The sequence below is a fragment of the Carassius gibelio genome, chromosome B4 (genome assembly GCF_023724105.1).
Source record: "Carassius gibelio isolate Cgi1373 ecotype wild population from Czech Republic chromosome B4, carGib1.2-hapl.c, whole genome shotgun sequence".
Lineage (NCBI taxonomy): Eukaryota > Metazoa > Chordata > Actinopteri > Cypriniformes > Cyprinidae > Carassius > Carassius gibelio.
Genome location: NC_068399.1, coordinates 24899332 through 24923658, shown reverse-complemented (window position 1 = coordinate 24923658; position 24327 = coordinate 24899332). Strand labels below are relative to the sequence as shown.

The 24327-nt window shown below is 36.2% G+C and overlaps 2 protein-coding genes and 1 pseudogene across 5 annotated transcripts; 1 reads left to right on the top strand and 2 right to left on the bottom strand.

Annotated features, from left to right (window-relative positions):
- Positions 1-4237: 4237 nt before the first annotated feature.
- On the bottom strand, positions 4238-9552 carry LOC127956809 (deleted in malignant brain tumors 1 protein-like; annotated as a pseudogene).
- Positions 9553-14649: 5097 nt separating this feature from the next.
- Positions 14650-18215, bottom strand: LOC127956615 (tetraspanin-7-like). Of its 2 annotated transcripts, none has more exons than XM_052554674.1 (3): positions 17958-18215; positions 17196-17806; positions 14650-16260 (listed from the first exon to the last, which is right to left on the bottom strand). In XM_052554674.1, exon 3 carries the CDS (start codon positions 16150-16152, stop codon positions 15013-15015), a length of 1140 nt encoding a protein of 379 aa, XP_052410634.1. In that variant the 5' UTR covers positions 16153-16260; positions 17196-17806; positions 17958-18215; the 3' UTR covers positions 14650-15012. The 2 variants fall into 2 exon arrangements, with proteins under 2 accessions (XP_052410634.1, XP_052410635.1); XM_052554675.1 differs by having other exon boundaries at positions 18005-18215.
- A 24-nt stretch (positions 18216-18239) lies between these two features.
- LOC127956614 (zinc finger protein ZFP2-like) lies at positions 18240-23955 on the top strand. 3 transcript variants are annotated; one of them, XM_052554672.1, is made up of 7 exons: positions 18240-18387; positions 18948-19144; positions 19228-19317; positions 19416-19511; positions 19639-19749; positions 19844-19997; positions 20418-23955. In XM_052554672.1, exons 1-7 carry the CDS (start codon positions 18354-18356, stop codon positions 22091-22093), a joined length of 2358 nt encoding a protein of 785 aa, XP_052410632.1. In that variant the 5' UTR covers positions 18240-18353; the 3' UTR covers positions 22094-23955. The 3 variants fall into 3 exon arrangements, with proteins under 3 accessions (XP_052410632.1, XP_052410631.1, XP_052410633.1); XM_052554671.1 differs by having other exon boundaries at positions 20400-23955; XM_052554673.1 differs by lacking the exons at positions 18240-18387; positions 18948-19144; positions 19228-19317; positions 19416-19511 and having other exon boundaries at positions 19848-19997; positions 20400-23955.
- The last annotated feature ends 372 nt before the right edge of the window (positions 23956-24327 follow it).

Sequence of the window (24327 nt, the reverse complement as noted above, 5' to 3'; positions counted from 1 at the left end):
AAAGACTAAAAAAAAAAAAAAAAAAAAAGTTAATTAAAATAACCAATAATTAAATATTAGGATTTTTGTTATTAATCATGTTTTTTGTTTTGTTTTATTGAATACATTTGTACACAATAACTTATAATTATTCAAGTCCGTTAATTAAAATTATTTATATCTGGCAAACATAGTGATATATACTTGAGTATTTTTATAAATTGATTATGTTATAGAGGTAATTATAAATGTAGTAATTACAAATGACTGCGATTGGGCCATCCTGGCAATGCGCTGAGAAAAGTAACAGTTCGCACCTGGAAAAAAAAAACCGCGCTTCTTTATTTTAGTTAAACAGACGAGTACTTGGATAAATACGCATTCATACAAGATTCAAAGCAGCCAATGTTATGAGAAATCGACTCCCCCCTCGAAATCGAGTTCGCTTAGGATCAGGAGGATCAACAGCGAAAAACTGTAGCCTGCGACAAAGCTAAAGGTACTTGAGCTAAAGGTAACGTATCTGGGCCTTGTAGCTGCAATTACATGCAAACGTGCTTAAAAACAAAAAAAAAACTATCAGCACTCGGGAATTTCATTTATGATGTGCCGAGTTGTTTTCGTAAAAACTGTTCAGCGTATTATACGTACTCGGTAATCTCCTCCATTGATTTACGCATTACGCATTTTTTGCTAAAGTTGGGAGTCTCCCTCTACGGGAGGAGCTCTGATGTAATTCACACATTTCACCACAGGAGGGCGTTGATCAACTTCTGCAAAATCAAAGGGTAATAAACTATTTATAGGATATATTAAATCAGTTCAAATATCTTTTGGCTGAAATTATAGTCCAACGAATAACAACAGCAATTGATCCATACAAATACTACTTTTTTATTGGTTTTGTTTTGTAAGTAAAGGTAATATTAAATGACAAAAAAAAAAAAACATATTTCTTCAGAAAAAGTGTTGTTTTCAAGATATCTTGTTGCCAATAATAAATTGAGTAATTTCGAAGCTTCCAAAATAATTAAAGGTTTTCATGTGACTTTTTTTTTTTTTTTTTTTTTTGTATGCTGCTATACAAAAATATGCTATACATTATGCTATATATAATTAAATTCACTCTGTTCACCACAGGAGGGCTTTTAAGGCGACTCCAATTTTGTATATTACATATATAACAATATATTCTGAATAAAAAAAAAAAAAAAGTTATCCAGAAGTTACCAGAAATTTAATATTAAGTAACTCTGAAGCTTGCAAAATAATATAATTCGAATCAATGTAATTCGCTCCATTCACCACAGGAGGGCGTTTCTTTGATTCGCAGGTTCTACCTCTATGGAAAAACCACAAGTGTAATCCTTGCAAAACTATTTTTTTTAAATTAACGTTAATATAAAAGAAACTCAGTTTATAGATTTAAAAATATATTTTTTCAAATATGTTTTTTTTAACAGGATAATCAATGAATTTTTAAATATATTGTAAGTATAACATAATATAATTCAAGGATTTCCTCGAGTTATAGCAGTAGAAAATAATCAGAAATGTAATTCGCTCAATTTACCACAGGCGATCACTTGAAATACCAATACCATAATAATGCTCAAGAGGGAAAACAGCAACAACTCTAGCCTATCTAAGAAGAGCTAAAAGTATAGCATACTTATTATAGTCATAAATAATAACCTTGTAGCGATTTCCTTGAGTTGGCCACTAATTCACAGTTGGTTTATACAGCGTATTTAGTCATCTCCTCCATTGATTTACACATTGTTAGCTAAAGTTGGGAGTCTCCCTCTATGGTAGGAGCTCTGATGTAATTCACAAATTTCATAAATTCACAAATGTACATAATTCAATATAGATTTGAACTGCACATAATTATAAAAAAATCACAAAATTAAGTATTTATTCAAAACATACAGACATATGGATATACATATAGAGTTATATATAAATATATTAATATATCTTATAAGATGATCTGTATAAAGATCTGAAAAGCTCTTATCAGTTGCAATAAAGTATAATTTAACATATTATTGCCACTTATGAGAGCTTTTCAGATCTTTGAATACAGATCTTGATCTTTGTATATCATCACATCTGAGAATGTGCAATGATCTGTTAAAAGAATAAGTCACTTTAGTTTTCTTTAGTCACTCCAGCCTCACAACAGCTTATCACTGTGCAGAAGAAAAAAAAAGATAAAGCAAGCCATTACAATCATATTGTTTTTGCTTTGAAATTCCAATGATAAATACAGTACAAAAAGCTATGAATGTACATTTCTGCCACGAAAAAAAAGCATTTTCATCTCACAATTCACTTTTTTTAATTCTTACTTTTCTCTCAGTTCTGAGTTCATATCTCACAATTATGACTTTTTTTTCCCTCAGAGTAGCAAAATATAAAGTTACAATTCTTAGAAAAAATTCTGACCTTATTTCTTGAAATGCCTCACAAATCTGACTTTTTTCTCTGAATTTTGAGTCTACATTCCATAAATCAGCTATTTCTGCAAAGAAATACAAAAATTAAAAATTAAATTAGTTTCACACACAATTGCTAGTTTATAATTCTGTTTTTATATGATAATTCTCAGTTTATGTCTAGCAACTGTGGCTTTTTTCTCAGAGTTTTGGGTTTATATCTCACAGTTCTGCATTTATATATTGCAATTCTCTTTGTATCTTGCAGTTCTGACTTTTTCTCATAATTTTTAGTTTACATCTAACAATCCTGCATTTATATCTCATTATTCTGACCCTTTTCTCAGAATTCTGAATTTACATCTTGAAATTCTGACTTTTTTCTATTTTTGTTTTCTTCTTTTTTTGGATTGTATCTCACAATTCCAACTTTTTTCTAAGAACTGCGGGTTTCTATCTCAAAATTCCTTTTTTTCTCAGAATCGCAAGGCAAAAAGTATTTTGTGACTCGTGAAACAAAAAGTTGCCATTTTAATTTAGCAGCCCATGGCGGAAACAAGCTTTCATAAAATGCATTTTACTTTCACTGACAGATGACTCCAGCATCCTCTGAAAGTCATTCACTCCCATTTCATGATATTCACATTTGGTCAAGCAGACTCATTTCCAGAGCGGTTTACATCATCCATCCATATTAGTCCTGAACATGTCATGTAGGCACAAGTTTTGTTCCCATTTGTCCGCTCTTCCAATTGGACATTCTGTCATTGAGGACTAATTCCCAAAACATTTCACCTTAGTCAACCATATTGTTCCTGAGCAATCACTGAGCATTTATTTAGTAATATTTCTCATTCTAAACTTGGTTTGTCTTTCATAATGCTTGGATTTAAGGGACAACAATCAAGGTCATTGTTTGGAACTGACTAAACTGTTAAGTGTTCACAAAGTTTTAAATTTTGCTCTTGCAAAAAAATAAAATAAACAGAAGGCTGTTAATTTTTCCATTTTGTTTGGTTGTTCAAATAATTTTTTCTTCCCAAATTACTCTGACAGGACCCATTTATAAGGACACAAAAAGTGAACCTTTTGAATATTTACCTTCCACAAACAATCCTGTATTCTTTAGAACCAAAAAAGTACTACTGTATGATAAGACTTAAGTGCTTCATTCCAAGCATTCTGAAGCCATTCATGTCTTAAATTAAAATTCCGCTTCATTTTATTATGCATAGTCGGACCTTCACCATGTTTTTTGAACTAGCACAGGTTGCTTTTCCTGCTAAATATTACAATTGTCTCAGATCATAACCCATTGCAAATGATTTACAAAACATTTAGGTATCCTAAAAATACTTTGGCTTATTTATAAAAAGAGAGAGAGAGAGAGAGAGAGAGAGAGAAACCAGCTCAACAAACCACCAGCCCAGATGCCAAGGGTGGAAAGATTTTTGTTTCAAAAACTAAGCAATTATGGCAAAAAAAGTACCATACTCTATATTAATAGGGTAACAGTAGTCATAGCATGAATACTTTTTAAACATAATAATTTGTTTCTGTAAAACAAATCAAAAATACAGAAATTGGGACCAGAAAGACAAGAGTTACAACATCCAGAAATATTGTTCTTTATTCAAACTTTTTTTATATGCAACTATATATTTTTTATATGCAACTATAGTATCTAAACGAAATCATCATTACTGCTATTATATTTTTATTAATTTACCTCCAGACAGGTTTATATTGAAAATATATGTACATTATTGGCTATATCAAGATTTAATATATATTAAAGTTAGAATGACACACAAAGGTACTTTATCAGTATCAAAACACTGCCTACATTGTCATTATGGGAAAAAAATTACAAGGATATTATATAAAGCAATGTCATATGTGGAAAAATGTGTTAGATAAATATTAATTTAATTTATAAAACGTCAGACTGAAAAATGGATGTAGAATTTCCTTTTACATAGAGTTTGCTTATTTTCTTCTCTGTATTCCAGAAATGACCTGAGGAACCAACACCATATACACTGTTAATGTGGAAAATATTACATTAAAGATTTAGTTTTAAGGCTCGTGTTAAAGTCTTACCAATTAGTCAGGGTGCAGCTCCTATTCTCTCATGGAAGATTTTTCCATCTGTCCAAGTTTTCAGTGAGAAATTCCCATTGATTTGTAGCTTCTTCCCAATCTATGAGATCCAAATGAACAGAACAGTAGCATGAACAGCCAGTAGACGACAGTTAAAAGTGGTGAAAGATACAGCTCAATGTTACTCTTTCCACCGCTCTCACCTCCTCTGAAAGTTTATCTATGATTCCTGCAGCATTTGGGTCGACTCCATTCCTAGCCTTCACTTCAACCCTCAACGTGACTTTAACAGCTAAGTGAAACCAAAAGTCATCAATGTCTCTATGAATAAAACACACTGCTCTATAACCTCACTCACTAAAATGAAAACTCGGGCACTTACATCCACAAATGATTCCGGCATCTTTCTCGTGGCCACATCTGTTTGGAATTGCATTATATGAACAGCTCATCAAAGAAGGCTCATTCCCAGAACAGTTTACATTATTCATCCAAACCGTTCCTGAACCCATTCCAAAATAGGCAGCACTCTTAACTTCCAAAACTGTCCCACAGCCCAGTTGTCTACACACCACTGCAGCATCTGATGCATCCCATCCAACATCACACACTGTTCCCCACTGACCGGCAAGAAGAACCTCCACTCGTCCAGAACAGGGGTTGGTGGTGCTGACCAGCCTAACGTTATCTATTGCTCACACAAAGGAATAAAGTTTACATATAATGGGAGCGTGAACATAAAATACATATAAAATCACTTCAGTCTTACATAGATTACACTGTATGCTGTTAAAAGGTTCACACTCATCTTTCTCATGTCCACAGTTGCCTCTTCCCCATCCACTTGATTTACAATCTCTTAGTCTTGAGTCAGTGTTGGAACATTGTAAATCACTTATCCATACAGGCCCTGACCCTGGACCGAAATGAGCAGCGCTCTTCACCTCGATCACATCCCCACATCCCATCTCTCTACACACCACTGAAGCGTCTGTCAGATCCCAGCCATCATCACACACTGTGCCCCATGCTCCATTATAAAGAACCTCCACTCGTCCAGAACAAGAGCCGTGTCCATTTATGAGCCTGAGAGAACCTAAAAGCCACACAAATGAAAGTAAAAGAAACTTAAAAACATATTTTTTTTATTTACAATGACTATTAATTTACTGTTTTTCTTATAATATGTTACACTTACAAACACTTTCGCATTAAAGAAACAGTTCTCTCTCTCTCAAAAAAAAAAAAAAAACATTCACCCTTGGGCCACCCTAACGAAAAAGGAGATTATTCAAGTGTGCTATTAATATACTTATTTTAAACTTAAAACGGGAAAGTATGGTTTTAGTTTACTTTTTATGTACTTCTAAAATTACATTTAAGTATACTTGAATTATACTTACAAAAAAAGTCTAAATATATTTGTGCTATACTCCTAGAATCCGTGTTGTCAGTATTAACAATAGAGGGCGCTAGTACACATTTTCTGCACAGAATTTCCCAAAAAACACAAGTGAAGAAGAAAAAAGAAACACCAGATACTAACAAATGTCACGGTCATCTGACATAAAACAGCATCAAAACTGTAACGTTATGGAATAAAATGACCGATGAGGAGGTAATAATTACAGTCAAGCTTTGGGGTGTTGATCGACTCCATCTACTTTTTGATTATCATTCTGAATCCAATTCATAGTCTTTTCTTTCAGCTTTTTGTTCAAAATGTTATTTCTTATTTTTTATGAAACTTACCCACGTGGAAGTGTTTAAAAAAAAGAATACATGAAGCTAAAATAAAATGTTTTTGTTTACCCTGTTCTTTCTTTGGGTGTTTTGTATGTTCAGATATAACAAAATATATACGAATGAAAACCTAAATAGGGACATAAGTAGTATACTTGAAGTATGATGTTAAGTCCACAGAAAACGTATGAGTATACTTGCAATATAAACTAGTAGTTTATTGAGACTTTACTTCAAAGTGTACAAAGTATTTCATTAGTATCATTCAAAGTTCACTTATAGTATAATTGCAGGACAAACTACAAACATGGAGATAAACTAGTTGTGTACTCAAAGTTTACTACTGTTATACTTAAAGGATACTTAAAAGTATACTTTTATATACTAGAAATGGGCCAATTTAGTCCCAAGGAGTATTGAAACAGTACACTTACAAGTATACTACAGAACACTGATATTTGTATACTTGTGACATTAAGTATACTTAAAAATATACTTGAACTTTACTTGAGAATACTTAATAAACTTGAAGTATACTACTTTTTGCTGAGGGCATCCAAGAGGTAGATGAGTTTGGTTCTTCGTCTAAACCAATTTCGATATCATTTATTCACCAATGGATCCTCTGCAGTGAACATGTGCAAACTAACAACATCACAATAATCCACATTATTTTGTTCAGTTCGGTCCATCAATTAACATCTTGAGAAGCAAAAAGCTGCATGTTTGTAACAAATAAATCTATTATAAAAAAATGTTTAACTTCAAACTGTTTCTTCTCTTCACTATAATATTGCTTTTTCCAGTGAAATGGTAGTCTCTTCTGAATCAGTAAAGATATATGCATAGACCAAGCACCATTTACAAGTTAAAACAGTTACAAACAAATATGTTGGTGAAATTTGAGAGGACAACAGGGTATGGGCTTTTTCCATCGAGGAAGCATTATTATAGATACTGGACATTTTGCCGGAAGCAATGGTTCGACACCTTATTGATGGCTTTGTTTCTTACAAACATGCTGCTTTTTGTTTTGCAAGATGTTAACTGATGGACTGGAGTTGTGTGGAATACTGCAATGTTTAATCAGCTGTTTGGACTCTCATTCTGACAGCATCCTTTTACTGAAGAGGATTTATTAGTAAGCAAGTGATATAATGGTAAATTTGTCCAAATCTGTTCTGATAAAAAAAAGGTATATTTTCATTTCTGGGTTAACCATTCCTTTAATGACTCCTTTTTTCTATGTAATAAAAGAGAAAGTGTAGAAAATTTGTGGATTATACTTACGATCACAGATGACTCCAGCATCCCTTGAATGGTCATACATTCCCCATCTTTGAAATTTACAATCAGTGAGCATGGTCTCATTTCCAAAACAGTTCACAAAGCCCATAAATATTTGTCCTGATCCTTGTCCAAAATAAGCACCACCTTTTGCCTCTATAGCATCTCCACATCCCATCTGTCTACACACCATTGCAGCATCTGATAGATCCCAGCCATCATCAAACACGGTTCCCCATTGACTGTCACGAAAAACCTCAACTCGTCCAGAACAAGAGGTTATGCCATTCAACAGTCTGATGTTAACTAATGCCCACAAAAATGTAAGTGTTACCAGTGAACATAAAATGATTAGTTCATTCTATTAATTTTATGTACTAGGTTTTGAACTCACGTTTACAGGCTACTCCAGCATCTTTCTCATGTCCACAGCTGTTTTGTCCCCATCCCTTTGAATTACAGTTTCTCAGAGTAGAGGAACTGGAACACTGTAAATCACTTACCCAGACGATTCCTGATCCCGGTCCAAAATAAGCAGCATTCTTTGCCTCTACAATATTCCCACAGCCCAGTTCTTTACACACCACTGCAGCATCTGACTGATCCCATCCATCATCGCATACTGTTCCCCATCGGCCATCAAAGAAAACTTCAACTCGTCCAGAACAAGAGTTAGTGCCATTCACCAGCTTAACAAGTGCTAATGGCCAGATGCACAAAAGATTAAGAAACAAGCTGTTATATATATACATATGTAAGTATAGTTAACCTAAATACAGAACAATCTTTATTCTATTTTTCCTACATATTTAAAGGGGTCATCGGATGAAATAAATCTATTTTACTTGTTGTTTCAACAAAATGTGTGTTGACAGTGTTTTTATAGAGCCCCCTATAATGATAATATCCACCCAGTTTTTTTTTTTATCCCTATAAATAATATCCCCTTTCTCAACTTCTTGGCCGTGAGAAGTCATACAGACCAAGGCCCCTTCCAAAATTGTTGACTGAAACTGGCGTTTTACCTTAGTCCCACCTTGAGTAACCTGTCATCTGTCTGTCATTGTTTGGATGCCGGAGCAGGGATAGACATGAATAATTCCTAAGCGATTTAAGTATTTTGTTGTTGGATGTAATATTGAACATAGCAGTCGTCATTTACTCCTGACATCTGAGCTGCTAAAGAGAAAAGGGTTTAACTGCAGCCTGGAAATCTCCAAATGGGGGCAGGAACTCCAAAATGTGGCGAGAGCTCTAAAACAGGGTATGGCTTCCTCCCATTAACAGACAGACACATGATACTCATGCACACAATTAAAGTTAGCAAGTTTAGCACTAGTTAGCAATGTTACCCCATTGAAGAGAGGGGCTGGGTCAGTAGAGCTCATTAGCATTTAAATAGTCAAGCAACAAAATGGTTTGCTGTGTGCAGAGCTGTTTTTGGCAATATAAAGAGGGTGTTGTTTTACACTACCCATAGAGAAATTTTAAACAGACTTTTCATTAAGACCCTAAAGAATCATATCAACATCCGATGACCCCTTTAATGCAACGTCATCAAGATTATAATGAATCACAGTTTTTCATTTTTGGGTGTACCACACTTGATGTTTTGTTACTCACATAGGGACTGCATACTGAAAATATTTTTGAAAATATTTTAATGCATGGCAATGGAACAACTTACATTGACAGATGACTCCAGCATCCTTGTAATGCAAACTGTAATCTTCTGTATTTTGGGATTTACAGGCAGCAAGGGTGATTTCATTTCCAACGCAGTTGACATCATTCAGCCATACTGGTCCCCCACCCTGTCCAAAATAAGCAGCACTCTTTGCCTCTCGAGCATCTCCACATCCCATCTCTCTACACACCACTGCAGCATCTGATAGATCCCAGTTATTATCACAGACTGTTCCAAACTCAGGGTTTCCCCAGCGATAATAGAATATCTCCACTCTTCCAGAACAAGCATTGAAGCCATTTTCCAACCTAATTCTGCCTGAATTATGATATAATTAGCGCTGTTGTCAGAGGGAATTATATAATGCACTTTCTTATTTTCATGGATAAGACTTGTGAGGCAACAGAAATATTATATATTATTTTCAACCAAATTTCTATGCATAGCATTTGTGGCATGATTTAAATTAACCAAATTATATCCTAATTTTTAAAAAACTGAATATTCCATGCAAGTGCTTTAAATATAAGCAACAAAAATATATGCTAAAATGTATACTCACTTTGACAGGCGACTGCAGCATCCTTCTCATGTCCACATGAGTTTTGTCCCCATCCCGGCAAATTACAGTGTCTCAGAGTCGTTTCAGAGTAAGAACATTGTACATCACTCAGCCATACTGGTCCTGATCCCTGGCTAAAATATCCACCAATCCTTTGCTCGAAAACATCTCCACAGCCCATTTCTTTACATATCACTGCAGCATCGGAATAATTCCAGCCGTTATCACACACTGTTCCCCACAGATTTTCATTGAAAACCTCCACTCGTCCAGAACAAGAGTGACTGCCATTCAACAGTCTGACAAGGGCTAATGTCCACACAGAGCACAAAACAGAATCAGAAATAAATATTAACCGTGCTCACACTGCAACATAGCAGCTGTTATTTCAAGTGAAATACCAGTAACTTACAGTCACAGATGACTCCAGCATCCTTTGAATGGTCACATGTAAAGTATCCAAATTTCTTAGAGCTGCAACTGCTCAATGTAGGCTCATTTCCAACACATGCAATATTGCTCATTAGTACATATCCCCCTCCTGGTCGGAAAAAAGCACCACTCTTTGCCTCAATAGCATCCCCACAGCCCATCTCTTTACACACAACAGCAGCATCTAACAGATCCCAGCCATCATCACACACTGTTCCCCACTGACTGTAATAGAAAACTTCCAGTCTTCCAGAACAAGAGTTATTGCCATTTACCAGTCTTATTGATTCAGACGCACTTGAAATGGTATTGCCAAGAACTTCATGTTAAAAGAAAAAATATGAAGAGTTAAAAACACTGGCATTATCTGTAAAAATATGCTTGTGTTAGTATTGCTACTTACTCAGAATGAGCCACATGGAGCACAGCATTGTTGCTTGTCAATAACTGGATTTGTCTGGGAAGTTACACAAAATGATATGTACCAGACACCAATATTAAAGTTGACACCAGCGAGAACTACAAAAATAGATGATGTTATATTATCAAAATCCATATGCACAAAGAACAATCACTGAAACTGTATTTTCGAACTGAAATTTTTAAACTCACCAGCAATGTTCACTTCTGCCTTTGTTTTTCTGTCCCTAAATTGGCAGGTCCACTCCTGTTAGGCACATGATTAGAATCAGGCATATTTAAATGTTATGTTATGTAAATGTTAGGACATAGGGGTGAGTTTGAGGTTACGGTTGGTTAAATCTGTTTGGCTCTGGTTCCTCCCACTGTCTGGCTTCAAAACAGCTTTTTACTAGAAGTCCAAGAAAGTGAAATCAAATGTGTCTCACAAATGACCATGACATCAAAAAATACATCGGTGCATTCCAGAAGCAAACATGATACACATAAATGTATTTGAAACAACATATAAGCTATAGTATATGCAATATATGAAACTGGCTTGGCTGAAATTAAGCGTGTCTCGTGCCTTGTGCTTCTTTGAGTATCATTCAAATTGCACTTTAACCCTTTTAGATTTGCTTTACTACGTACTTAACTTTGCATCTTTAATTTGTCCACTGATCCCTCATGATCCCAGGTCTTAAATTTCATTTTAGCTGAAGTAATACTTTCGTCTGTCCTTTTACAGAGAATCTACATAAAAAGGACAGGACGTTTTTTTATTCTTATCATTATAATCTTTAGGATAATTCAGGTCTGATTTAATAACCAAATTTGAATTGTATTTATGACCACTGAGATCTTAAAAGTTACTTGTAATTTTGTTATGTAATTGTTCTCGTAATACATTCAAAAGAGTTTCATCAACAGTGACTTAAGCTTATCAGCTATTATTGTGGTGTTTATTGTTTTGTTTATGGAGAGATTAGTGCATAGAAAACTATGTTTTATACTACAACTACAAATATAAATTAATTCTCTTTTTGTGTCCGTTTTTATTTCAGAAATGTGCAGATTCCATTTGGGTTATTTATTTAATATGCAGTTTACAAATATTAATTGACATATAAACAAGTTTTGTAAAAAGATATATCTTACACTAAAAATAAAGTAGTTTAAGATATATCTTTTTACAAAACTTGTTTATACAATTTAAAAAAAAAAAAAAAATTTAACTCATTGTTTACCTTAAAATATTTGAAGGCACATCCGATGTGAAATCTATGGCTCACATTAATCAGATGCTTTGTATATTATTCAAATATACTTTAAGGGTTTAGAACAATTTGTGCTTCTGAAAGAATAATGCAAAGTATTTTGAATTGAGTCTTTCAATTTTAGGCTAAAAATGTATGTGTAATCATATTCAATATGATTAGAACTATAAATACAGAACTCTTTATATCAGGCAGTTGTATACTGTTAGTATCACAGGATTCAGATGAAGTTAATGCTTAAACTTATCTCGATGTCATTTAGATCTCATTTTGTAATATGGTTTGTTTAATATGTAGGGTCCAACTACTTTTGATATAAAATTGTGAATAATGAGAGGCAAAAAACATGACACTTAGAGAACATTTATAATAGAAAATATGGTGCATTAAAAAAGTTTAAAGAGTCAGTTGAACTGACTGACTGACAAATCTGTTTTCAGTTGAATATGCCACTATAATAAAAGTGATAAATGCAAGAGGTGTTTGTATGTGTCCACAAGACAATCCATTTTATTCAAACTCTGACAGGCCGGCTAAGTTGAACATCTGAATCTCTTGTTTGGTTTGTGTGTGTGTGTGTGTGTATGTGTGTTTTGGCAAGCTTCATTTTCCTTCTGTTTGACAATTGCATCTGTCATTATGGGATTTAAGAGGATTGTTCAAAAATGAAAATTTATCATTTGCTCACCCTCAAGTTGTTCTAAACCTGCATGATTTTCTTTTTTTTATCTGGAGCACAAAAAAATGATATTTTGAAGAATGGTGGAAACTAGCAACTGTTTCATACATTCTTCAAAATACATTCCACAATCTTTACATTGTTATTTTGTATTTTTTTAGGCCTACACCTACTTACATGCAAAAATAAATGCATTTTAAAACTTTTTATAGTATTGGTGATGGCTAAAAGTATATATATTTAATTATATTTATTTATTAAAAATGGCATTTCTATGTAATATGTTCATACATAATACATTTCTTATTTTTAACAGACAATTCAATTCACTCCACTCATTCTAACCCTAACCATACAGTAAGTAGTTAATATTACTTAGTACTGAAACATATAATTACACTGTATGAATGACAACATGAAATAAAGTGTATATTACATTCTCACTTAATGCAGTACACCAAAGTAATGGTACTGAGAATAAGGCGTCAGTCCAGCGCCTTTAACTTGAATTTCCCACCGACCACAAGGGTTTTTGTTGGTTGGGTGAACTTGGGTCAGAACTTTGCTCGGTCCCGCCCTCCACCTCCCCCAAATAACCCACCGCACTGTCACCCAGCTGCCTGGCGAACTGGCAAGACTGGTGTCCGCAGCAGCAGTCCGGCTAGGAGCCCACAATCACCTGAGAGCCACTCAGATATTCAGCCCCATGCGGGACGCATTAAAAACATTGTCCAGGCTCAGTCCCAGTAAAGCAAGAGTCAGTGTTATGCCAAATTCTTACCCCCGCCATATTATTACCCCCCTAGTGATGGTGGGTTTAGGGTTGGGTGTGGTGGAGGGGTTAGGATTAGGCAATGCGGGAGTATTTTTAATGCAATGTTGAACTTTAGTCTTTGCGGTGGTATGACAAATTGAGCCATTCTGATTCTAATGAGAGTTTCTCTTGAACTTCCATTTGCAGCTCTGCTCAAGAATAACTTAATCCTTCAAGGGATTAATATCTATCTATCTATCTATCTATCTATATATATATATATCTTCTTAATACCATACACCATCTGCAGTACTACTCTGATCTGAAGGATGTAATCATAGTTTTTTGCAGATTGAAACTGAAATAAATTTTAATCCACTACGTGGCAGGCCATTAAAGCACCGACTGTCCCAGACCTAATCTTTTATCACTTGCTTCTAACTGCAGCAGAGGTTGTGATAAAAAAAAAAATACAGACTATCATAATAAACTTGAATGAGATCACAGATTGAGGTTTGGTCAGCTATCTTTCGGGAGTCAAAACATAAATCAAGTGTCTATACATTTTAAAAAGCAAAATTAGATTAATTAATAAATTAATTAAAATTAATTAAATTAATAAATAAACAATTAGGTATCAAATCCCAGTAAACAAAGAAAGCCAAGTTCTGCCATGCATTTTTCTTGTTTAATATTCTGTTTTAGAATATTAAATGAAACAGGTTGCAAGTGGCAATTCAAAGTTATGAATAATCATTCTTGTAAATAAAACAGCAAGGTTTAATGCAACTACATTGTGCACTTGGTCATGCATTCTGTATTAGAGATTAATTTAATATTGTTAATATTTTATTAATAACATAATACATATTTTATTTATTTATTTTAATTTACAATATTTTAGTGCTGTCCAAAATAAAGTTTTTGTTTACAAAATATATGTGTGTGTACTGTGTATATTTATTATGTATATATAAACACACACAAATGCATATGCTACATTTATATATAAAAATGTTTATATATATATATATATATATATATATATATATATATATATATATATATATATATATATAAAAATTATAAATCTCAATATTTATACATGCAAATATTTTCAAAATATATACTGTACGTGTGTGTACATATATATACATAATAAATATACACTGTACACACAAATACAGCACATTATGTAAACAAAATATTTTATTTTGGGTGTGATTAATCGCGATTAATCATTTGACAGCACAACAATATTTATATAATTAATGTACAATTATAATTAATTGGCTGTAAAACATTCAAGAGCAATTGCACTCCGCAATCAGTGTAACATCCATTATGGGCCATTAACAGAAAAAAAGTTACTGAATACATATGAGACACACATATTTATCCATTATATTTCAGGCAGTATTGGAAGCTAAATGGACTATTGGACAAAAACACAAGTCATTCAGAGTCATGCAAACTTTAATTATATATAAGATAATTAACATTTTAAACATTCAATCTAACATTTATGACACACTTGCAGTGTTAATTTTTTGTATTTGTCCAAAAACCTTTTGCTGGTCTCATCCATAAAAACTCAAGAACTCAAGAAACTGCAGCAAGTATAATGAAAGTCTACATGAGGCAAATTCATGATGCTTTTTTAATTTCAACGGGCTTGTCTTCGCAGTCTGGGTGAAAGACGATTGGCAAGCAGACAAGTGAGGGCTATACCTGCCACCTGGGTGAAAGCAAGACACAGGACTGTTGCTGCAATATGAAAAATGTTGTCATTTACCAAGCTGAAGACTTTGCGGAAACAACCGTGAGCATGAATCCCCGCGAGCTCAGTGTCACTAAATATACTCTCTGGCAATGGTCTATTGAGACAGCCTTTGCGTTTCACACAGCAACTGTCTGGCAACGACACAGCAGAAGAATCATTCCCCAAACCTCCTGTTGAGTTAACAGTATCCTGAATAGCCCAATCGGACATGAGCCAATCGCGCCAACCCTCAGCGCCACAGCAATCAAGTGCCCTCTGCAAACTGTCCAGTGTATCTGCGCGGCCCTCATCTTCTCCATAGTCCAACACAGCGTTCTTAAGCCCACTACGGAAACCTTCGGCAATATCCTCCCTGTAAAAGAGCCCCGAGAGACCCGCCGCTAGTCCACCCATGAGTGTGGCCAACTGGAAAAAGCCATATGCCCTCAGAAGGTAGGGAAGGTTGGCAGCCACTCCCAAACATCCCAAAAAGCCCCAAGTGGTCACAACAGCACCTGTGCATAACAAGATGATGGGCGCATTTGGGTAGCGGTTCGTAGAGAGTAGCATGTAGTCAAACAGCGAAGCTTGCGCCCAGACTCCTAAGGTGAAGATCGCAAGGCCTGCTGCCCAAAAAAGGAAGCTGAAAATCAGGAGCGCAAGGCGCAGCAAGGGCATGACTCCCACCGTCCGGCAGCAAGGTGGAGCAGCACCCACAGCAGGCACAGGGGGCGCCAGCGAGGCCTCTGAGTACAGCGATAATGAAAGACGTTGCTGTTGATCAGCATACTTTCGGGAGGGTGAGAGCAGATATCCAGGGAGCGCTGAAGGCCGTCGGGAAACGGAAGGCAGAGCCACTCGAAGTGGGGACGTCAGTCTTTGAGCACCGTGCAGCTCTCTTTCCCACTCTTTTGAACTGCAGGGACTCGGTCGAGCTGGTAGCGAGTCGTAGGGTGGTGCAAAGCTCATGGCCCCGTCTTGCGCTTTATCTACCACCATTTCACTCTCTTTATTTGACTTCTTCCTTTGTTTGATCTGTCTCATCTCTCCCACCTGTGTTTTACGGCTGGTTATTAATCCACCAGGGCATATTCACAACCTTGTTTCACCATAAATCGTCTTTGGATGAACGCATGGCACTCTTATCTTCGCCTGCAGATTCTCGCCCTCTCTACAATGATTATTTGCAACATTTCTTACACTCTCTTGATGCTGCTGCAGTGGGTGTCGGACTACACTGCGTCTCTGACGATATGAAGGGGGGTTGGTGATTATATGGCTATGATGCTGTTAACCCACACTGTCCTGATCTCCCTCCACTGGTGCAGGAGCCACCAGTTCAGGATCAAACATGTGTCTGATTTTTTTATGTGGCCTTTATAGGCCTTTAATAATCTAATGTCTTTACAACATTGATATTGATTTGTTTTATTTTAGATTAAACATAAATTTTTAGAATGAATCATTCATGTTATGTGTGTTGGTGCATATTCAAAGACACACTTTATGGGTCTTTAAACAGGATTGAATTACTTGTATGTTCAATTTGCCTTGACTTCACTGGCACATTCACTGGTATTAAAACATGTAAACACATTAAATGCAGTTTAAAAGTTGTATGCTGACTTGTTGGCTGCTTTTCCCTGATTATCAGGTCCAAAACTATTTTAATACATAACAATCCATTTCTTTTCAATTCTAAAAATATTTATAAGAAATAGTCATATGTAGGCATAATGTACAGTTGATGCATGCACATATTCACTAGTTCACGCTTACATATAATTAGCTGAGGTATGGTATGCGTATTTGGCGTGCTGTCCGGGGAAGGGCTCCGAGCTCGGGAATTGCCCGAACCTAGAGTACCCCCCCTTCCCCGTATATTGTAAAGTGAACTTGAAGTGAGGAGATGGGGTGGAGGAAGGATGCTGATAAACCGTCAATGGATAGAGGTAAGTCAGCGATATTTATACTGTGGGATTGATTACTTGATTGTGGTCCACCTGTGATGATTAGGCTGAGTATCTGACGCGCTCCTCCCGAATCTTCATTGATAATTACATCAAATGAATTGATGTTTGACATACCTTCACTTTTTCTCTTGCTGTGGTCCACGTACTCCAGCTCATCCAAACCATGTAAAACAGAAACAAAGTTAGGTCTCAGTACACATCATCAAGACACAGTATAAATTCTCTTACCTCCTGTCTTGACAACTTATAGCACAAATTGCAAAAAAAAAAATAGTAATGTAATAAATGTTTCATAATAATAATGTGCAGGGCAGTCCAGATGATGTGGGGCATGGTTGGGGGATGTCCCCCTTCACTGCAGGGGCCCCCTCAAGCACAGGGCCTAGTGTAACCGCATCAGCTGCACCCCCCTAGGGCGGTCACACTCCAGCCAGACTTTACCTTTTGCAAACACACACACTCACAGAAGTAACAATCAGTACATCTCCTTAATAGTGAAGAAGATCCATGTTTATAAAACTAAAAGAGAGCAGTATCTCCCTTATCAGATATTTGAAAGAGCTTGAGAAATGTGACTCCCATTTCCATGAACACTATTCATCTCCTTCATCGCATCAATCCCTCCTTCCTTGGAACCCTTTATTGTCTCACCCTCTACTTAATGTGTTCACGAATGGAGGTGCTTCTCAGAAATAACATCTGTCAGTAAAAGGCAGTGATGGGCTCTGGGAAAAGTGAAAGAAAACAACAGAAAATGTGAGAGAAGAGATGCAATATTGTGACTGATTAGTTTAATAACTGCACATACTGTATCTTGAGTTAATTATGACCCCCTTTAAAATTCTGTCAGTTATCCAGTAATTCGGAAATATGTACCCAAATGTCTTCTGCTTGTATTTGCTGTTACACTGTGTGATACTAACACTTGAGCCAACTCCTAGTGGAAAAGGTTGTAGTTCACTGAATGCCATGAACTCTTCAATCACCAGCAAAGATATAAATTCGCACACATTGTTTTACAAGTTAAAGCGCCTCCGTTCTCCGCCAGACCTGATGCGGTGTCGTCGTGCACGTACGGTTCAAACATCTTAAAAAAGCGCGGAATAAAGACTACTTCCGGTATCCCAGTTGATCGTTGTTGTTCGTTGCTTCCATCAACTTCTCGACAGTCGTTCGCCAGTGCGTTTAACTACTATTATGGGTTTATTATGTTTCACGAGGCGTTCAGAGTTTGATTAAAACACAAAAATCGATTTATTCTAACCTTAAATAATGGAAATCTTTAACGTAGAGAGCCGCGTGGCGGGTGAGTTTTATTTAGCTTGTGAGCTAAATGCTAAGAGAGTGAAGCTAGCACAACCAATCCTTTTAAAGTTACTCATACACACCACACAACTCAAAACACATTTTTTTTTTTTTTTAAAGAGCGGACCGGTAAAAAAATAAAAATAAAAATGTTGTTCTTTAATTTAATATTATTCGAACTGAATTAAGAATATTTAAAAAAAAATGTCCATGATGAATAATGACAGAATACATTTATAATCGAGCTCTATTCACATTATTCATTAAAACCAGATTTAATTTCCTTTGTGATTTAAATTAGTAGCTGTGTAGTTCTCTTAGTTCTCTTTAGTCTACTATAAAGACTCTTTATTGTACTATAAAGTTCTCGTTAACTTGACAATTTGATGTGTTAAATGTTGTTAAGAAAAATATTACACAAATTGTTGTAAATGCATTAAATTCTTTAAAACAAGAATTAGAATTATCAGAAATATCATACTCATCATTACTATCATAATTAATCAGATCTTTTGATATTATACTCTGATATTTATCTGCACTGTCTTTATTTCCCCCAAGCTCTCCCTCTCTCTGCACTGCGTCTGGTTGTGCCTCCTCTTCGGCTGATGTCAGCGTTTCTATGGCAGATGGTTCAGCGTCGTAATGTGATACAGTACGGGAAGCTGGAGCAATTTGTGGTGCTGGTGACCGAGACCGTGCCAGACATCATGAGTCGAAGTCTGGTTAATAAACTGATCTTTCACCTGCGGAAAAAGGTAGTCATAATTAACCTAATTTTTTTAAATATATATATATTGTACAGTCTGAAACAAGTAACTTGGAATTTTTTTTATTTTAGGTGATATTGGAGCTTTGTCTAAGAGATAAAATGCCAGATCTTTGGGTCATTCAAGCACATCTGGATTCTCTGCGAAATCTCACACATAAAGTAATTGTTGCTTTTGTAATTGCACTAACCATATACAGAAATTATTTTTTAGCAAGTTATCAGTGGCTTGTTTTTTTTTTGCTTTCAATTTATTCCAGTGTAAAGATGTGGAAAGTGAGATCATCAATAACAAATTTATCAGAATGGTGCACAACATTTTAGAGGATGCAGAAAAGAAAGATAATTTCATCCAGGTTAGATTTGTTCACTTCTCTCTTGTCTTTAAGTGCATCTTTCTTCTTCACATTTCTATGAGGTGAATAAATAAAGCAAGCATGAAAATATGTTTTTTCATGTTTGACCCTGCCTCTTTGTGTTCAGCATGTCTTCCCTGTAGAATATGGATCTGGATATGATGCAGTATTACAGAGCCTTGCATGGGATTTCCTGTCTCGAGTAGAAGATCTGCTGCCAGTGCCCAACCTCAAAGAGGTGTGTCCTCTGGCAGATTGAAGAAAATGGTCCAACTACAATAATAAACCAAACATTTTCAGGTGAAAGGTAAATCTAATGTCGACTTTCTCAGACAGCATCCTGGCTTTGCGGCGGTCTTTCGATGATGGAGGAGATTGTGCAGCCACTCTCAGATCCAGCTGAGATCAAGGATGTTCTGCAGCATTTCAAAACCAAAAGACTGCACACAAGAAACAATGAGCAATCTCAAAGAGTTATCAGTGAAAGTGAGTTTTACTGTTGCTACCGAAACATTTTTTGTTTGCATCTGTTGAATAACTTAAACACAGTGAGACATTTAATTTATATTTGATTAATATGAGACTTTAAAAACATATCTGGGTCATATTTCACCATAAAAAAATGAAATTAAATGATAATAAAAAAACACCTTATCATTCTCCAAGCTTAATTTGATTATTTTTTTGTTAAGCATTTATTTTAAGTACTTTCAATAAAAAAATGTTTTTGTCATTGAGACATTATTTTAAGACAGGCTAAATGTAGTTTCTAATATTTATTATTTTGAAGTGAAATGTGACCTTATGATATGGGTTTAGTCAACTAAAATAAGATGTTAAGACATCTAACAATTTTTCTAAGGATTTTTTCTCTTTTGGCCTGTACAGTGTCCATTCCATCTACAGCTGAAGTAGTTTGTTTGCCTCATCCAGTCTCGCCTGACATTACCATTGAACATGAGGAAACTTTGCCTCCCACCTCCATAGCACAAGAGACAATTATCATTGAATCAGAAGGCACAGAGAACCAAACAGAATCTGATCAAGCGGCCATCGCCATAATGAGCCCTTCTCAGAGTTACACAGAAGAGGCTGAGTCTTTAGCGGGCAACGAGGAGTTCACAGCAATAGCTTCCACTGAAGAAGCAGAGGAAGGCTTACAACAAGAAGAGGTACTTTGTGAAGAGAAAGACTCAGGCGTCTGTGAAGTCCAGCAGATCTACCTAACCACAGACGGCTCTACCGTGGTGGTGTCAGAGTTTGAAAACGAGGGAGAGGAGGAGACTCAACTGCAGTTTCTAGATCAATCAGAGATGGTGGAAACGTCTGGTGTGAGGCAAGTCAGTTTAGAGCAGTGGATTTCAGAATTAACAGGAAAGGGCATCTCTCTACCAGTTTTGCCTCCAACTCCTGTTGAGATTGTGAGGGAAGAGACCATCTACGTTCCTGTCATAGAAAGACCACCGTCTGTGAAGTCTATCATCCACAGAAAGAGCAGTCCGCCTCGAGCCGCAGTTTCCAAAAAGACAGCAGCCATTCCTTCTGAGTCCCAGACAACACAGGAGGAGAAAAGACACAGCTGTCCCGAGTGTCACAAAGAATTCCGCTTCGAATGCCTGCTGAGGAATCACATGCGTACTCACACGGGCGAGCGGCCGTTCCAGTGTTCAGACTGCGCCAAAAGCTTCAGGTGCCTCAGCTTCTTGACCAATCACATCAAAACGCACTCGCTCGCCAGACCTTTCAAATGCATACAGTGTGTCAAGACTTTTCGCAAGAAAGCAGACCTCATCAAACACATCCGTGTGCACACTGGCGAGAAACCGTACAAGTGCACCATCTGCGGCAAAAGCTTCTCTCAAGGCTCATACTTGAAGATTCACCGTGAATGCCACACCTCAGAGAACCTGCACCAGTGTCCTCACTGCGACAAGAGTTTCCCGACAGCATTTAAGCTGTCCATTCACATCCGCTACCATTCCATGGAGCGCTCGTACCAGTGTAACCAATGCGGGAAGAGCTTCATCTACGCCAGCCTCCTTCGAAGACACAAAGGTTATCATGCAGGCGAGCGGCAGCATCTGTGCTCCATCTGCGGCAAGTCCTTCGTCTACATGTTCGACCTGAAAAAGCACCAGCGCAACCATGAGAGACCACGAATCAAGATCCCGTGCACCCTTTGTAACAAGACGTTTGCAGGACCCGAGATGCTGAGGTGCCACCTGCGCATACACACCGGAGAACGTCCATTCCGCTGTAAGATCTGCGGAAAAGCCTTCTCTCAGATCGGGAACATGAAGAGACATGAGCGCGTGCACACGGGCGAGAGGCCGTTCACCTGTGAAAGATGTGGGAAGACATACAAGCACTCGTCTCACCTGAAGAACCACATGCTCAGCCACACGGGTGAGCGGCCGTGGCAGTGCTCTCATTGCGGGAAGAGCTTCAAGTTTGCTGGGCCTCTTAAGAAACATGAGAGAACTCACTTGGTTGAACAAGGAAATTGTAGAAGAAGCTACGACCAAACACGTAGCCGCATGAAACAAGAACACAAAAACCCTTCATTGAAAGTAGGGATTTAACAATGATCAGCTGACTGGATTAACTTGTCATTACTTTAAAAGGTAATAGAAGTTTGTATTCCAAACCATGCTTTTACAATGCAACTTATGATTGAAACTGCACACAGAAATACTTCATAAATTCTTACTCTTTGGTATTTTAAAGGAATAGTTTGCTGAAAATTTACCCTGAGGCCACCCATGATGTAGATGGGTTTTGGAGAAATTTGCTCTCCAAAGGATCCTCTGCAGTGAATGGGTGCTATCAGAATGAGAGTCCAAACAGCTAATTTAAACATAATAATAATACGCAAGTAATCCACACCACTCCAGTGTGAAATTGTAAAGTTCTTGATTAAATTATTTATTATTCACAGCTTTTTGCTTCACAAGACATTAATTGAAGGGCTGAAGTGGTGTGGATTATAGTGATTTTTTTTTTTTTTATCCGTTGTTTGGACTCTCATTCTGACGGCACCCATTCACTGCAGAGGCTCCATTGGTGATCAAGTGATGTAATGCTAAATTTCTCCAAACTGGTTCCAATGAAAAAAACACTACATCTACATCTTGGATGTTCTGAGGGTGAGTACAAGTTTAATTTTTGGATGAACTACTCCTTAAAGTTGACAATAACTGAGTTCTTCAATCCGGAAGGCTTGTTGTCATAGTCATTGTAATATCTCAATCATGCTGGACAAGTCATTTCAACAAACAAACTAATAAATAATCAGTTTATTGCATAGTAAAATGCCTAAGGACAAAAGCAATATGAGATTTCAAAGATTTCAAAAGAACAAAATATTGGATAAACTCACTGTAACATCAATACTGTCTGTTCACTTTTCCACAATCACTGAATATAATGCTGTATGTTTTTGTACACAAAGTTCATGTACCAATTCTGACTGTATGTAAAATTAATTCTTTATTTGGCTCATGCCAATACAAATTGGATACTCTTAAAAAGAGATTGAGATTTGAGCAGTGAGCTTTGGCATCATCCTGTGTAACAGTAACTTACATTTGTTTAATGTATATATTAAATTTAGTAAAACCTAGCAAATATACTTTAAAAGTTGATGCTTATGTACAAAATGTAAATTCTTTTCAGTGTTTTTCCCCATGTAGCACAAATTTGTTTCTTTTTATTATACAAATATACAATATAAATCAATTTTCTGGATGTTTATTTTTTTTCTGCACTAGGAATATTTTACTAAATTCCCTCCTGTTTTTCCATTATGTTCTGAAATATTTTTTTGTTAAAATGAAAAAGCTTTGCTTCTTCTATTTCCTGTTACTTGAGTCAGTTTGAGGTTTTAAGGATCCTCGTATTGTTCAGTAGACCACTGGCTTCAGCTCTCATCTTACTATGTGAATCCATCCCACTCACAAGCTGCCAAACAGCTGAGGCAAATTTAAGTTCAGTGTTAAAATTTACCCTGTAAAAACATGATCATATGAGAACACATGAGAAAAGCACCATTAGGCAATTGTCTTTCAGTGTATTTTGTGCCCAGCATAGAGAACCTGCACAAATAAGGTTCTGTATTTCTGTTGATTGATAGTGTTGGATTTTTCAGTGACAAGTTCATGCTTGGAATTCCGCCGATTAAAGGTCTATGTGTCACCATCGTCCACAGTCCGCATGACAGAAAGTACCTCAGTCAGATCTGCTTTATATTCCTCAGCCCAGACATCCAGGAGAATAGGGTTCTAGCCCCTCCAGACTACTGAAAAAGTGCAGTAGCAAAATATGGCTGATTACCAACAAGTTTTTTTTTTCTTCAAACACATATGTACTAGCACATTTGCATTAACATTTGACATTAAAAGGTGACGTCTGTACATTTCCTGTTATAATAAAATCTTAATCTCCATTTGTATTTTGATGCCGCTTTCATATGTGCAATTTTTTTCTGCACTTTTTTGTGGAAATTATTTCCACTTAAAAAATTTAAAATAAGAAAAAAAAATTTCACAGTTCAGATTCACCTGAGCTCTGTGCTTTTGCAGACCTGTTTTCTCCCAAATGCCTCTGTCTCCTGAGCGATGGTGGCTTCAGCATCATGTAGAGGGTATTTCTCAAATATTTTATTTAGCTGTTTGAAGAACTTCCACTCCACTTGCTCCCCTTCATTTCTATAGGTTGTGATAACAAAATCTATTAAATTTTCAGATTTAAAAACTCCACTTTTGAGGTCAACATTGTTGTATCTACCTGTAATTGTCAAAGCACTGGCGGTAACTGG

Coding starts and splice junctions, on each gene's coding strand:
- LOC127956615 (XM_052554674.1), bottom strand. CDS start 16,152: ATGAGACAGATCAAACAAAGGAAGAAGTCAAATAAAGAGAGTGAAATG.
- LOC127956614 (XM_052554671.1), top strand. CDS start 18,354: ATGGAAATCTTTAACGTAGAGAGCCGCGTGGCGG. Junction 19,145..19,227: donor TCTTTCACCTGCGGAAAAAG/GTAGTCATAATT, acceptor TTTTTATTTTAG/GTGATATTGGAGCTTTGTCT. Junction 19,512..19,638: donor AGAAAGATAATTTCATCCAG/GTTAGATTTGTT, acceptor CTTTGTGTTCAG/CATGTCTTCCCTGTAGAATA.